We start from the raw sequence: 15,649 nt of genomic DNA, 5'->3' as shown, positions 1-15,649 counted from the left end.
GGTCCCCAGCTCCGAAAAAAAGAACCAAAAAAAAAAAAAAAAAAAAAGAAATTAGGGAAACGACACCCTTCATAATAGAAAGTACCTCGGTGTGACTTTAACCAAGCAAGTAAAAGATTTGTACATTAAGAACTTCAAGACTCTGAAGAAAGAAATTGAAGAAGACCTCAGAAGATGGAAAGATCTCCCATGCTCATGGATTGGCAGGATTAATATAGTAAAAATGGCCATTCTACCAAAAGCGACCTACAGATTCAATGCAAACCCCATCAAAATACCAATACCAATCCAGAGTTAGACAGAACAATTTGCAAATTCATTTGGAATAACAAAAAACCCAGGATAGCTAAAACTATCCTCAACAATAAAAGGACGTCAGGGGGAATCACTATCCCTGAACTCAAGCAGTATTACAGAGCAATAGTGATAAAAACTGCATGGTATTGGTACAGAGACAGACAGATAGACCAATGGAACAGAATTGAAGACCCAGAACTGAACCCACACACCCATGGGTACTTGATTTTTGACAAAGGAGCCAAAACCATCCAATGGAAAAAAGATAGCATTTTCAGCAAATGGTGCTGGTTCAACTGGAGGTCAACATGTAGAAGTTTGCAGATCGATCCATGCTTATCACCCTGTACAAAGCTTAAGTCCAAGTGGATCAAGGACCTCCACATCAAACCAGACACACTCAAACTAATAGAAGAAAAACTAGGGAAGCATCTGGAACACATGGGCACTGGAAAAAATTTCCTAAACAAAACACCAATGGCTTACGCTCTAAGATCAAGAATCGACAAATGGGATCTCATAAAACTGCAAAGCTTCTGTAAGGCAAAGGACACTGTGGTTAGGACAAAACGGCAACCAACAGATTGGGAAAAGATCTTTACCAATCCTACAACAGATAGAGGGCTGATATCCAAAATATACAAAAACTCAAGAAGTTAGACTGCAGGGAGACAAATAACCCTATTAAAAAATGGGGTTCAGAGCTAAACAAAGAATTCACAGCTGAGGAATGCCGAATGGGCTGAGAAACACCTAAAGAAATGTTCAACATCTTTAGTCATAAGGGAAATGCAAATCAAAACAACCCTGAGATTTCACCTCACACCAGTGAGAATGGCTAAGATCAAAAACTCAGGTGACAGCAGATGCTGGCGAGGATGCGGAGAAAGAGGAACACTCCTCCATTGTTGGTGGGGTTGCAGACTGGTACAACCATTCTGGAAATCAGTCTGGAGGTTCCTCAGAAAATTGGACATTGTACTGCCTGAGGATCCAGCTATACCTCTCTTGGGCATATACCCAAAAGATGCCCCAACATATAACAAAGACACATGCTCCACTATGTTCATCGAAGCCTTATTTATAATAGCCAAAAGCTGGAAAGAACCCAGATGCCCTTCAACAGAGGAATGGATACAGAAAATGTGGTACATCTACACAATGGAATATTACTCAGCTATCAAAAACAATGACTTTATGAAATTCGTAGGCAAATGGTTGGAACTGGAAAATATCATCCTGAGTGAGGTAACCCAATCACAGAAAAACACACATGGTATGCACTCATTGATAAGTGGCTATTAGCCCAAATGCTTGAATTACCCTAGATGCCTAGAACAAATGAAACTCAAGACGGATGATCAAAATGTGAATGCTTCACTCCTTCTTTAAAAGGGGAAAAAGAATACCCTTGGCAGGGAATAGAGAGGCAAAGATTAAAACAGAGACTGAAGGAACACCCATTCAGAGCCTGCCCCACAGTGGCCCATACATATACAGCCACCCAATTAGACAAGATGGATGAAGCAAAGAAGTGCAGGCGGACAGGAGCCGGATGTAGATCGCTCCTGAGAGACACAGCCAGAATACAGCAAATACAGAGGCAAATGCCAGCAGCAAACCACTGAACTGAGAATAGGACCCCCGTTGAAGGAATCAGAGAAAGAACTGGAAGAGCTTGAAGGGGCTCGAGACCCCATATGTATAACAATGCCAAGCAACCAGAGCTTCCAGGGACTAAGCCACTACCCAAAGACTATACATGGACTGATCCTGGACTCTGACCTCATAGGTAGCAATGAATATCCTAGTAAGAGCACCAGTGGAAGGGGAAGCCCTGGGTCCTGCTAAGACTGAACCCCCAGTGAACTAGACTGTTGGGGGGAGGGCGGCAATGGGGGGAGGATGGGGAGGGGAGCACCCATAAGGAAGGGGAGGGGGGAGGGGGATGTTTGCCCGGAAACCGGGAAAGGGAATAACACTCGAAATGTATATAAGAAATACTCAAGTTAATATAATAAAAAAGAAAAAAGAAAAAAAAAGAAGCATACTGGTTTGAAGAGTAAGCTACTGAGAAATTCACTGACCCAGACTCAGCAGGATACGCCCATTCATACATAGGTGGGCTTCACTAAGAACAACCATAACCTCTTATGTGTTGTAGAGTTCTTCAGGTTTGACAGTTTGCTTTGTTTAGTTTGAGATGGGGTTTGTCTGTGCAGACCTGGCTGACCTGGAACTAACTGTGTATACAGAGTTGGCCTCTGACTCAGAGATCTGTCTGCCTCTGGCCCATGAGAGCTGGGAACACTAGCACACATCATCTCAGCCTTATAGCAATTTGATACAGTCCAGAACCAATTGGAAAGAGAACCTCAGTGAAGAAATCTAGATCAAATTGGCCTATATGCATTTTATCTTTAGTACATTAATTCAAGTGGGAAGAAGTGCCCACTGTGGGTGTACCATTCCGTAAGTGAGCGGTGTGAGAGTGGAGAAGTGAGCTGAGCACAATCACATATGCACGCATTCTTTGCTCTCTGCTCCTGATTATGCACGTGATACAACCACAGCCCTAAAGCCCTGCCTCTGAGACTTCTCTACCTAGAATGGTGAGCTAAATCTAAACATTTCCCCCACTTTGGTTTCTTTGTATAGTTCTTGCTGTCCTCAAACTCAGAGGTCCATCCACCTGTTGAGTGTCTATGAAGTGTGATCTCACACTTTCCTTTTAGTGCACTGTGTTCTCTATCATGACAATTCTTTATGAGGTTTATTCTTCCATGTTTTATTCTTATTGTGAAGATTAATTTTGGAAAACTAGCTATAACATCAATCTAAATCTGTTAAGTCCTTTGGAACTTAAATAGAAACGCCTATGAAGGTGTCTCTGAGAAGAAGCAAGAGAAGCCTTGTCTACATTGGTGATAGGTGAGGATTATTATTTTAAGTTTTTGACTAAGGCTTTTATACCTTACATTACATTTGTGCATTACAAAATATTCATCTTATCTTCAAATACTTTCCTTTTATAGGCTTACTTTTCTTAACATTTTATTTAACTCTTTGAGAATTTATTAACAGTATAGAAATTGTTAGATTACTTGCACATATGCACACATAACACTTTTCCCTGTAACTCCTCTGCTTTCCAAGTGCTGGGGTTAAAGGCATGAGCCACCTCTGCTGGGCCATCAACACATTTTACAGTTGCTTTTGTCATAGTATTTAATCAAAACAACAGAAAACAAAACTAAAACATATGTGCTGTTGATCACTATAATTTAGTAGCCCATCACTTATACCCACTAATCTACCAAACTGCCTTTATAGGCAAAATATCTAATATACTGGCATTCCTTAGGCCTTTAAAATTTTCTAATATGAATTTTTATTAGGATTATTAGGTCTGGTCAAGTTTTTCTTTTATTATTATTATTTTTTTTTTAAAAGACTGGGTTTCACTGTATAACAGCCCTGGCTGTCCTGGAACTCATTCTGTAGACCAGACTGACCTCAAACTCACATCAATCCTGTCTGCCTCCCTAGTGCTGGGATTAAAGACATATGCCACCACCACCTGGGTTACTTAAATTCTGAGTAATTATCCTAATCTCTTTTTCCTATATGTTCTATATTCTACTACAGCTCCTTAGCCTGTGATGGCAACCCCGTAAGAAACCACATACTTGAGTATGGGCACTGAGAAACTGGAAAAGCAAGAAAGTTTCTGAACATTCAATGACCAAAAAGTTAATTAAAAATCGACGGGACAACGGTCCTAGGGCTTGTCTGGCAGTGCTCACTGTCTCACATTATATGACTGCACTGTAGCAACCTCACATTGACCACGACACCACAAACATTTCCTGGAACACCTCAGGCTCAAGACTGCCCATACAAACTTCTGTTCTTCAAGAAACAGAACCACTTAATCATAGAAAACAAAGACTTTGAATATCTCTCTTCAACCATTCCTCAGTAATAGTGTATCACAATGCATTTTATTTTATCTTATGTGCATGGGTGCTTTGCCTGGATATGTATCTATGCACCACTTGTGTGCCTGGTACCTGAAGGGGCCCTGAGTAACCAGTGATAATTAGGGAACTGAACGCGGGGTCCTCTGGAAGAGCAATAAGTGCTCTTAACCTGAGATATCTCTTCAGCTTTCATAGTATAACAGAATGTTCGATTTTTTTGAGTTGCTGACAAGTTTCGATTTAAAAAAATTATCAAATTAAATCTTGGCCTGGGAATAGGACAGAATTTCCAAAATGTCCCCATACATACATTTACCATTTTGCAGTATATTTAACACAGCAGCATTTTCAGCACTGACAATTATAAAATCAAAATATCAACTAGAAAAATCATTGACGATGCTCTATACCCTGCAGATATATAGATTATATAGATATATAGATATAAAAAACCAAGCTTATCTAGGCATCCCTCACAGAAAAGAAAGTTAGTTTCTACTAACTGTCCAAGAACAGGCAAGTTACTCAAAGGATTTTATGTCTCAACATTGGTATGGCCTGCTGGTTCCTTTTAGGAATCAGACACAGCTGTCAAGGCCCAGCGTCATGTCATACGCCTGATATCTCAACACTCAGAAGTCTGAAGCAAGAATTCAGGGTAGCTTGGGCTATGCAGTATGAGCTGTCAGCACAAACCACCACAGCTATTAGCTACAAGAGGGTCGATCACTCAAGAGACAATGAACATGGAGATGGGAACACACCTATGCACATCTCCTACAGGCTCTAAGAAAAGATGCCCAACCTTCTGACACTGTAACATGATTTTGCTGTTTAAAAACTTGTTGAATGACAGTCAAGTTTGTCCTGGGATACACTGCCCAAAGGCTGCAGGTTAAACATGATTATGCAAATTATCTCCATATTACTTGAACAAGACACAATGAAAATGCTAAATAAATTGTTATACCTTACTATTTGCAGCTCTTGACTACTAAACTGGGTCCTTCACAATGCCCAAATCATCAACTATACCCAAGAGAAAGAAAACAAAAACAGCAAATTAAAGTCCATTCCACAGGGCATAGCTGGCCTCTTGGCCAACATTGTGGTGAACAACAGCTATCATACACTTTATTTAGATCGGCTCTTATACTAAAGGGACACACATATAACTGCAGATTCTAATATAAAAGGACGGACTACTCATCTATCTAATTTGAGGAGTATCTGAATTACAGCAAAGGGGCTTAGGTACTGGGAAACTAAGCAGGACACACAATGAAGTTTCAGAGTGACCACAGAAACAAATTTCTAGCCTCTTTCCTGGATGATTCTGAATGCGGTAGATGAGGTAAGGCTTCATCACAGGTAGGCATGCACAGTGAGATGCAAAGATACTTCCTGAAGCCCAGGACACATGGCAAGAAAATCCAGCGTCCATGGCTTACAATTTAGCTGCTGCCAGCATCACTCTATCAACTGGGCTATTTTGGCAGGATGCAGAAGACACAACTGTCCTCTGTCTGAAAATTCCTCTGACCAGCCACATTTTCTTCCCATTTAAAGATAGTTGTCCATCAGCGCTGTCTGGGTCCTGTCCAAACCTCTACCTCAAAATTTTAAAACACAATCAAAACAAAGTATAATGCATTCTCATGAGCAATGTTAAGTAAGCTAAGCAAGCAGCACATCAGATGAATCCCCTACCTCTTAAGAATGCTGACATCTCGGGGTTGGGGATTTAGCTCAGAGGTAGAGCGCTTGCCTAGCAAGCGCAAGGCCCTGGGTTCGGTCCACAGCTCCAAAAAAAAAAAGAAAAAAAGAAAAAAAAAAAAAGGAAAAAAAAAAGAAAAAAAAAAGAATGCTGACATCTCTATTGTTGTTTTTAATTTTTCTTATTTGAAAAAACTACAATATAGAAACTTCCGATCAGAAAGTCCCCACAGAGACCTGCTCAGCCATGGAGGTGAAGCAACTTTATCCCTTACATATCTCTGCCTAAGACAAGCCCTACTTCAAAGGATGTCCTATGACAAAGCTGCAAACCCAATCCAAAGCGGAGGGCAAAATGCCACCATCAGAGCAGCACACTGTTCCTGTGCACATTATTTCTCTTCAAGGAAGGTCCCCACATACCTTAAAACCAAAATACAGACTGACAACATACTCTTACCTCTGATAAAGCATTTCTCTTCCATTATCAATTAGCTATAAATAATTTTAAAATCTTTAGGTTCACATAAAAATGTCCTAGAACGTTATACAATAAATATTTAATTATTTTAGTCTTATTAGTTTAAAAACATATAAAGCAATATACATACTGTAATTAAATTTGTGTGGCCAAATCTAATACGCATCCTGATTTTAGAAGTTATATTTTTGCAGAGAAATATATGCAAAGTGCCTCTGCGAATCACTAAGTGGTAAGACATTACTAACAAACCTCAAAAATCTATATAAAGAGATTATAAATTCAAAGACCAGAAGCAGAATTACAATGAGAAAAATCTGAACATTTAAGAACATTCCTATTTGCTCTTGAATATATCCTCAAAAATGAACCCTACCATACATTTCTATCAGGGTCTCTAGCTTCTAACACTTTGCAGCTCCCAGCACCAAAGCACTGGGAGTCATAGAGAGGTGATCCCAAGGTTTTCAAGCATGCAAGTCACACATACTCATCAACACAGGATGAACCATGGTAGGCTGGTTTTCATGTCCTAATGATGCTCTTTAACCTTTCTCTTACTCTCAGCTGACACTGAATCTATGCTCCAAAAGTCCCTTCTCCACTAGTAGGGAATTATCCCTACCATCTCCTACACCAACTCCTTTTCCCTCGTCTCTAGCTGGAGAACTGTCTGATGTTCTTCCTGGGCCACGTCATAAAGTTGTCTCTACACTGCCAGTGACCCCAAGATGGCCAGCAGCTGCCCTATTCATTCATACCACCCACTTACTTGCCATCCTCTCTTGGGATGCATATTTCAGTCACTTGCACTACACTGCTGTTCCCTCTCTCAACCATGTTCCTCTTCTGGCTCTGTAAAGGATTCTCTACCAGGACACCTTCTCAGTAAGTAACCTACCTAAGTGACAACCTTGTTTTCTCTCCTAACTTACTGTGATCAACCATATTCAGGCCACTAGCACCTCCAAAGTAGCTAAGAACAAAACAAAACCTTTGAATGATGTAAAAAGAAAAGCAGAAACTGCAGCTTATTTTCTTGTAAACTAATAGCTCACCTTCCACTCAAGTCCCTACTCTCACTCCAGCTTTAATTTAATAATATATATAATATATATAATTTATTTATATGGGTGTCTGTCACTGCATGCACGTCTGGTGTTCATGGGAGCCAGGAAAAGGGCATGAAATCCCCTGGAACTGGAGTTACAGGTGGTTGTGAGGCACTCAGGGTGATAGGAAGGAACTAAAGTCCAGTACTGAGGAAGAAGGAAGAGTCAATGCTCTTAACTGTTGAGCCATTTCTTCACCCCCAACTGCAAGATGATTTTTGCTTGGCCCCCAACTTTGTACATTTCTACTTGGCCCTTCCTAAGAGTCACCATTCCAAAGTACTGGGCTTTCAGCCATTCCTACAAAAGCCAGTAACTTTCTATCATCCTGTGAGTTGGGACCCCTTTGGGGTTGATCTAAAGACCCTTTCTTAGGGGTCGCCTAAGACCATCAGAAAATACATATATTTAGAATATGATTCATAACAGTAGCAAAATTACAGATATGAAGTGGCAACGAAAATAATGTTATGGTTTGGGGTCACCACTTTAGGAAGGCTGAGAACTATTAGAGTCTCTGTGGCATCATCTTCAAATCTCTTTGCCTTGAAGAGGCCTTTTCTGATGCTTCCACCTAAGAAGGTCTTTGTGTCCATCAACTGGGGTTTTCTAATTGTTTTCCACTGAAGAGCAAACTCATCTTCCCTCACAACTACCCTCTAGGCTTTCCTCCTGTACTTAAGCCCATAGCAGGGCACAGGAAACATGACAGACAAAACAATCAAATAAGTGAGTGAATATTTTCCCATTCCCAACACAGACAGAAATGCTGAAGCCATGCAAGATGAGAGAAAGAGTCCCTTGGCCCCTGACTATGAGGTTTCAGTTACCCCATGAAGAACTTAACCTGCATAATCTGGCATCAGTGTTCCTAACCTGAACTGTCTGGTGCCAAAGTCAATCAACTCCTAAAAACTAACTCTTGTGCTGGCCAATTTTTTATCAACTTTTATACAAGCTCAGGTCATTCTGTAAAGAGGGAACCTCAACTGAGAAAACACCTCTACAAGACTGGGATGTAGGTCTGTCTGTGGGGCATTTTCTTGTTTAATGATTGATGTGAAAGGGTCCAGCCCCATTATAGGTGATGCCTATAGGTGGACTTGAGTAGTTTTTTAAAAAGAACACTGAGCAAGCCACGAGGAGTTAAGTAAGCAGCATTCTTCCATGATTTTGGCTTCTCTCAATAACAGACAGTGATGTGGAAATGCAAGCCAAATAAAGCCTTTTCTTCCAAGTTGCTTTTGATTAACTTTATCACAGAATTAGGAAACAAATCAAAACAACTCTCAAAGTATATTTCTTCCTATCTCCAAAATAAGGGAGAAGGCCATTAAGTTCAGGGCATAGTATTTTCCTTTTTAAATGTAACAGATCTATTTTTATAACAATGTTTCCTTGCCATATAAAAATCTGTCATTTAAAAACACCAGATATAATAGAGAAAATTCAAGAAAGATGACAAAACACAGTCAAGAAACTGCAAATTGTGTAAGCATGGGCTAGGAAAGCCACTCCCAGGGGACTCAGGGCTGCTAAAACATCTGGGTATATAATTAAAAAGAACTCTGCAAAGAGGAAGCCACACAGCCATGAACAAGTGAGACTCCCTCAGAATGTTAATTTCCTCACCATCAAATGAGACCAGTTGATGATGACTCAAGAAGCTACTGCAGGGATAACTTGCAGCCTATGCCTTGACCCCTTTATCAGTCCCACATCATGTTCCACTGAGGGCTATTCCAGAATAAACAGTACAAGCAGCAAAGGACCCAGTTTACTTCCCAAAGGCATCTATGACCCTTTCTCTACAGTCCACATGACCTTTTATAAGAAAGGTGGCCAGAGCACTATAGCCTCTATAGATAAAAAGGCTTCCTAGTTTACTATGGTTTTGAGAGGGTTAAGGAAAAGTGTTGACTGAGTTCTTCCAAAATCCACAAAAACTAACAAAAGAATGAAATGCATGCCATTGTTCCTCCTGACCATTCTTCAAAGCAGGGGTTCGCACAGGAAAAGCTGTACTCCAAAGAACCTATTTTGTCAGTGTCTGAAGACAGTGGATTGTAGGGACCAGAATGGAGAAGGGTTGGGTAGTGGCTTACAAAGGGTTACTTCCACAATACCAGAGTTCTAGGCGGCCCTGTAGGAGAACACTGGTCAGTGCTGAGGCTGCAAGGAGCCCTGCTCTATTCCTGAAAGAAGGGAGGCCCTTCTGCCTGGGCCCTCTGTGCAACCCTTGGCCACACTACACTTAGCAAGTTTAGGTCTCCAAAGCAGCCAAGGCGGGCAGAGGAAGCTGGAGTACAGGGATTTTATCATTCTGGAGTAGTAGTGGAGAAGGGAACCTAAGAAGTCAGAGAGAAATTTAAAAGCAGAAATGGAGGGAAACATTGTCAGGGATTCCTGTGTATAAAACAGAGAACATCATGGAAAAATAAAATGTTTTTTTTTTCACTAAAGTCTAAATGTGTGCCTAGCTACCAAGCAGGCACAAGCAATGCAGCTGGCCCTAGAGTCCATGCCACTGTCTTTGCAAGAACTGAAAACAAAGCACGAAGAGGCCAGGCAGTATGTAAGCGTGAGTCTAAGATCCCAGAGGCTAACACTAGTCCCATAAACCTGGCAACCAAAAGCTACTGAAAGGAAGGTAGCAGACTAGGAGGGCTACGGGGATTGTACGAATAAACAAAAAAACAGCAGTGGTTCTGAAAAGAGAAAACAGGCAGGTTTCACAGATTAAAAAAAAGGGGGGGGGTGTTACCAGGACATTTCACTGTCCCCATATTCTGAATGTACACTTGCCTCAGAACACTGCATGCTGTAAACACTGTCATTCTCTTCTCTTTGGCACATACTAAGGTTATAGAAGATCTTATAGGGGGAGGAGATAAGAGACTACTCAGGAATTCTCTTACTGGTATTTCAAAATGACAAGTTTTGCAATGTTAAAAAACAACTGTCTAAGGAGCGCGGTCAGTCCTCGCTAAGCCTCGCTAAGCCTCGCTAAGCGTTATAGTGTGGAAGTGCATGGAAGGAAGTATGGGGGTCCACATCACCAAAATGTAAGGGAGAAGAGAAGTGGGACAAGTGGCTGCTGGGGTTAACCAGCTACCACCAGCATACTATGCCTTCAGCAGCTGAGATGTACCACTCTCAACTGGAGACACCAGTCCTCAATGCTGTATATTAACAGATGCTATTCTGGGCAAAAGGAGACACTCCCATTGGCTTGTTAGGTTAGAGCTTCCATGGACAATTTCTGCTGTAGCTGGGAATTCTTAAGAATGAAGATATGTAATCATCTATCAAGTCAGACCTAATACTGTCTCATCCGTACAAAGTAATTCTTGTAATTCAAAACTAGTCTTTTGTTTGACTGCAACACAAATCAAGCGCCTACTGACAGCTTCAATCCACTAGCAACAAGCAAGGCAAGTCAGTCTTGTCAGTATTCACAAATGTGGAAAGGATGGTAAAATAATTCACGTGTATAATTCTCTCCATCAACAAAGGGCACCTGGGAGAGGCAGCTAAGTCGGCCTTCCCTGCCCTTCTTGTTGCTCGCTCCTAACAGAAAATGAAAAGCCCATTTAGAGAGCTGCTTTTAGGAGGTGGGCTATGATTCTGTCACCGATGGCACACTCAGTTACAGATCTTCACTGCAAGCACCATACCATCCATATGCCAAAGCACCCACCAAGACCTCAGAACAGAAAACAAAGGGCAACTTACCATATTTGGCACAGTGGTGACTGAAGTATTCTTGATATCTGTAGGAAAAGCAGGCAAACTATTGACCATGCTCTGTTTGCTGGCTAACTGAGGGTTCACTCCAGTGGCTCCCATCGGCTGCCCTCCAGTTTGACTAAAGGGTTGTCCAAACGGACTTGTGTTACCAGTCATCCCCATCTGAAACAAAAACAGGAACTATCAGCTGCCATGACACAATCATCCATGAAAAACAGACCTACAAGTGCCTGACCCACTGACGCCAAGGTAAGATTCCCTGTGAAACCCTCCCTCCAGTTATAAATGTGTGAGCCTCACTGCCAAGGGTTTGTTAGAACTGGGAAAGACCAAGTTTCACTTAATGCTACAGACAGAAGGCTAGATCATCCCTGTTCTAACCACCATCCCAGAAGAGGCAACACTTTCGCCCCTCTGCTTGGTCAGAGCCCTGCCCTGCCCCAGCCAGAACTACACAGCAATTAATTACTCCATAAATGCTTTGTTTCTCTCAGGTTCCTGATCAGATTTCAAGGGGACATATGATGGTTGGAAACACTCTGGTAAGTTTCTTTAGAAAATTTTCTCTGCCCCCCACTCCCCACCCCTGCAACCCTCTCCTATTACCAACAGCCTTTTTTTCTTTATTTTGGTTGTGAGATTAGATTTTAATGGCTGAGCCAGCTCTCCGGCCCAATTTTTGTTTTTTGTTTTGTTTTGTTCTGTTCTGTTCTATTCTGTTCTGTTTTGTTAAGTGGGGTTTTCTCTGTGTGGCCCTGGCTCTCCTGGTACTCAGTCTGTAGATCAGGCTGGCCTCAAACTCAAAGATTCACCTGCTTCTGCTCCCTGCCCCAGAGTGCTGGGATAAAAGGCATGTGCCAAAAATACCCAACCTTCTTTCTTTCTTTTTAAACTACTAAAATATAGTCTGTCTTTCTGTGTTGCTTAGGCTGGCTTTGAACTCATGATCTTCCCATCTCAGTCTCATGGATACTACCACACTCAGCTTTCTTTAGGAAATCTCATCTTTTCTCCTTGGCAAGTAGACAGTTTCAGCATGGTTTCAATTCCCAAAGGTAAGAATCATAGACAAAGTCCATGGTCATGTCCAAAGGTCATGGACAGCATGTTACAGATACCCAATTCAAAGAAACTCATTACACATTTTGAAAGCTAGTAGATTCCTATCCTGGGTCTATAACAAAAAGATATCCAGTCTGACTATGGAGGCCAGAGCTTAAGTATCTGGCACCACGCTCATTTCCAGCACCAGCCTGTTCTCAGTCAGATCAGAGCTAGTAGTTAACGTTTAAGGCTAAAATAGACATATGCCTCCATCTCACTGTAGCTTGTCCTATCTTAAAAGGAGTGACAGATCAGATAGAAAGCAATGGACACAGCTGCAGATTAGGGGGAACCATTCACTTTTAGAGTGTCTAGATTTCTAGGTTCCTAATTCTGTATCTACTCTGTTGATGAATTCAAATTATGTATGGCCCCAAGTCTAGGCTAACACACTGCTTAGCACCAGTGCTTAAAAAAAAAAAAAATCAAACAATAAAATTAAGATGTTTAAATCCAATTACTAATAAAACCCACTTAGTCCTTTTAACTTCCTAACAATTATTTATTAATAATAAGCTAATAAACCTAGCTTTATTTGCAAATTTTATCAGATTTAGTTTAAATGTGCTACTGAAACGGAGTAAAATTCAAAGCCAAAAAGTAACTTTCAGTGACGTGAAATTTATTTATACACAAAGTAAAACTTATGGAATGTTAATATTCTCATTACCAGTAGCCCACACAGTAAAGTGTACTTTACTCTTGTCCTTCCAAACAGAGCCTTTTCAAGTACTTAATTCAAGTCCAATCTCAGAAAAACTACAGTAGAATTCCCAAACAACAACAAAACTTCTCGTAAAGCATTAACTATTAAATCATGTTTCACAATTCTATCCACTTGCCATGAAAAAGCATTGTGATCCGGTGTACCAGTCAGTCGTTCAAGAATCTGTTTATCTAGTAATGTCTCTCTTTACTACACTAAGAATAAAAGCATAGGAGTTGCAGCACCCACAAGTGAAGCCCCAACAAGGAAGGGTAGGCCTGAGCCTGCACAGCCGAGGTAGGAGACCCAGTAAGGGAAGAGCCTGTAGGCCACGGAGAACACCCATACAAACTGCTCACTGACACAAGGACACTTGTGGCAAACTGGCAATTATCCAACCACCAGCCAAAAGCTGCTCAGGTCCTGGGCTGCACAACATAATCAACTGACAGCACCCAACACGATGGAAGGAAGGGTAGACTATGCTTTTCTACACTGACAGATGATGGAAAGCACAGAGCACTCACTATTCAACTCCAGAGCTATCTGCCACAATACTACCTATGCTCGTCCACACTGAGTCTCACTTGGACATAAAACCAGATCTTGTTTCCCACAAACATTTACACTGAAGGTACTTAGTGTTTATAGGGTCAACTAAATATATAACCTCTCCAAGAGATCACCACTTTAAGAAGCCTCCAAAACAAAAGCTTAAATTAACCCTGAGAAAGTAAGTCACTGAAGCCAGAACACGATAGCACAACATCTGGGGCACACTGGGAAAAGCAGCTGTCCTCTCTCTACCTCCTAAACTTTGGAAGCAGACCTGAGAAGATGACTATGGCTGGTCAAGTGATGACTGCACAAGCACGGAGGGTCTGAGTTCAGGTCCACAGGACCAATGTAAAACTGGGCACAATCATGCATCTGTGGGCCATATCCACATCAATACAAATATATACATGCACACAAATAAATAAGAATAAATAATATAATAAACTTTCAAGGCTCTCAATTACCGGTAAGACAGTAATCAACTGGCAGTTCACCTTGATTTTTACAGGATGGCAGTTTTGTGTTTGATCGCAACATAGATGGTCTCTGGCCATGTTCTCTACCTTACCTCCTATGTCAACAAACCTTGGCTTTGGTGCAAGACCCTATTATCTCCTAACCTAGACATCTCCCCCAAAACCAAACAAATCTAGGCTCCAAAATACTGACCCATTAGCCTCAGTGGGTACCTCTAGTAGCAAAAGCCTCCTCAGTTTGTTATTTTAATGAGGAACAAATGCTATTTTCTACTTATAATGATACAATAGCTACTGAAATACTAATAAAACAAGCTCTGAGACCCAAAAGAGCACAAAGATTCTCTCCACTACACTAACCAAGAGAGCATCCTAGTTCCTCTTGGATTCACTCGCCTTCCTCTCCCAACCGGGCAAGCAAGATCCATACCAAAAAGGTGATGGTATTGGAAAGGCTGTGAATCGAAAGATACAGGTGGCCCACTGCAAACAAGGCCCCTCTCCAAGGTAGGCTTTACAGTAGTGGTTGGTATACCACAGGCCTAACTTCTTGCTCCTCTGTAGGATGTAAACACAGCAAGGCATTTCTCCTCAATAAAGTCACATTAGTGGTAGCTCCTCTCCCAGAAGAGTTCCCACACTACACTAGGCTGAAACAATGGCAGGCACAACCTGAATCATCAGCAGAGCCAGGACAAAGGAGTCTGTCCTGTTTTTGTGTGGCAGTGTTTTTTGTTTTGTTTTGTTTTGTTTTGTTTTGTTTTGTTTTGAGGGAACCGATACATTATTAGATTCTCAAAGAAAGTCCAATAGGATTCCTAAGAGCTCCTCCAAATGGATATTGTTGGCCATGAGAAAACGAGCTCAAGCTAGCTAAAACAGCCCCATGCTTCATGTAAGAGTTTTACTGCACAGAGAACCACTCATGAACCCAACCTGCCACAACAAAGAACTCTGACTGTAATTTTCACATGACCACTTAGAATAAATACTCGAAGTAGGGTCCAACTCCAGTGAAACACCACACAGATATGACCAAAGCTACATATCTGACGCGACAAGCCATGTGACTAGCAGAAGGAAGGGAGACAAGTAAACCCATGCTGTCATGAAACCCATGCTGTCATGAAACCCATGCTGTCATGAAATCCATGCTGTCATGAAACCCATGCTGTCATGAAACCCATGCTGTCATGCAGGAGCTCACAAAGGCTCAGCAAGACTATGCAATGTTTCCTGTGACAACTATGACAGAATTTCAGAAAGACCACAAGTTAGTTTTGTTTTTATTTTTTTAAATGGACTTCAGTTTTCCTCATAATTTTATATACATTTAAAACCACATAGGAGGCATTGGGGATTTAGCTCAGTGGTAGAGCGCTTGCCTAGCAAGCGCAAGGCCTTGGGTTCGGTCCTCGGTTCCGGAAACAGAACAAAACAAAACAAAACAGAACAAAACAAAACAA

The 15,649-nt window shown here is 41.3% G+C and overlaps 1 protein-coding gene across 5 annotated transcripts in view; it reads right to left on the bottom strand.

The window, feature by feature from the left end:
• Positions 1-15,649, bottom strand: part of Crebbp (CREB binding protein) — a 125,960-nt gene that overhangs the window by 58,623 nt on the left and 51,688 nt on the right. For all 5 annotated transcript variants that reach the window (XM_039086667.2, XM_039086668.2, XM_039086669.2 and 2 more), the window contains 1 exon segment: positions 11,325-11,501. In XM_039086667.2, the coding sequence (XP_038942595.1) occupies positions 11,325-11,501 (177 nt within the window).

The sequence above is a fragment of the Rattus norvegicus genome, chromosome 10, assembly GCF_036323735.1.
Source record: "Rattus norvegicus strain BN/NHsdMcwi chromosome 10, GRCr8, whole genome shotgun sequence".
Lineage (NCBI taxonomy): Eukaryota > Metazoa > Chordata > Mammalia > Rodentia > Muridae > Rattus > Rattus norvegicus.
This window is presented reverse-complemented; position numbering and strand designations above follow the sequence as displayed.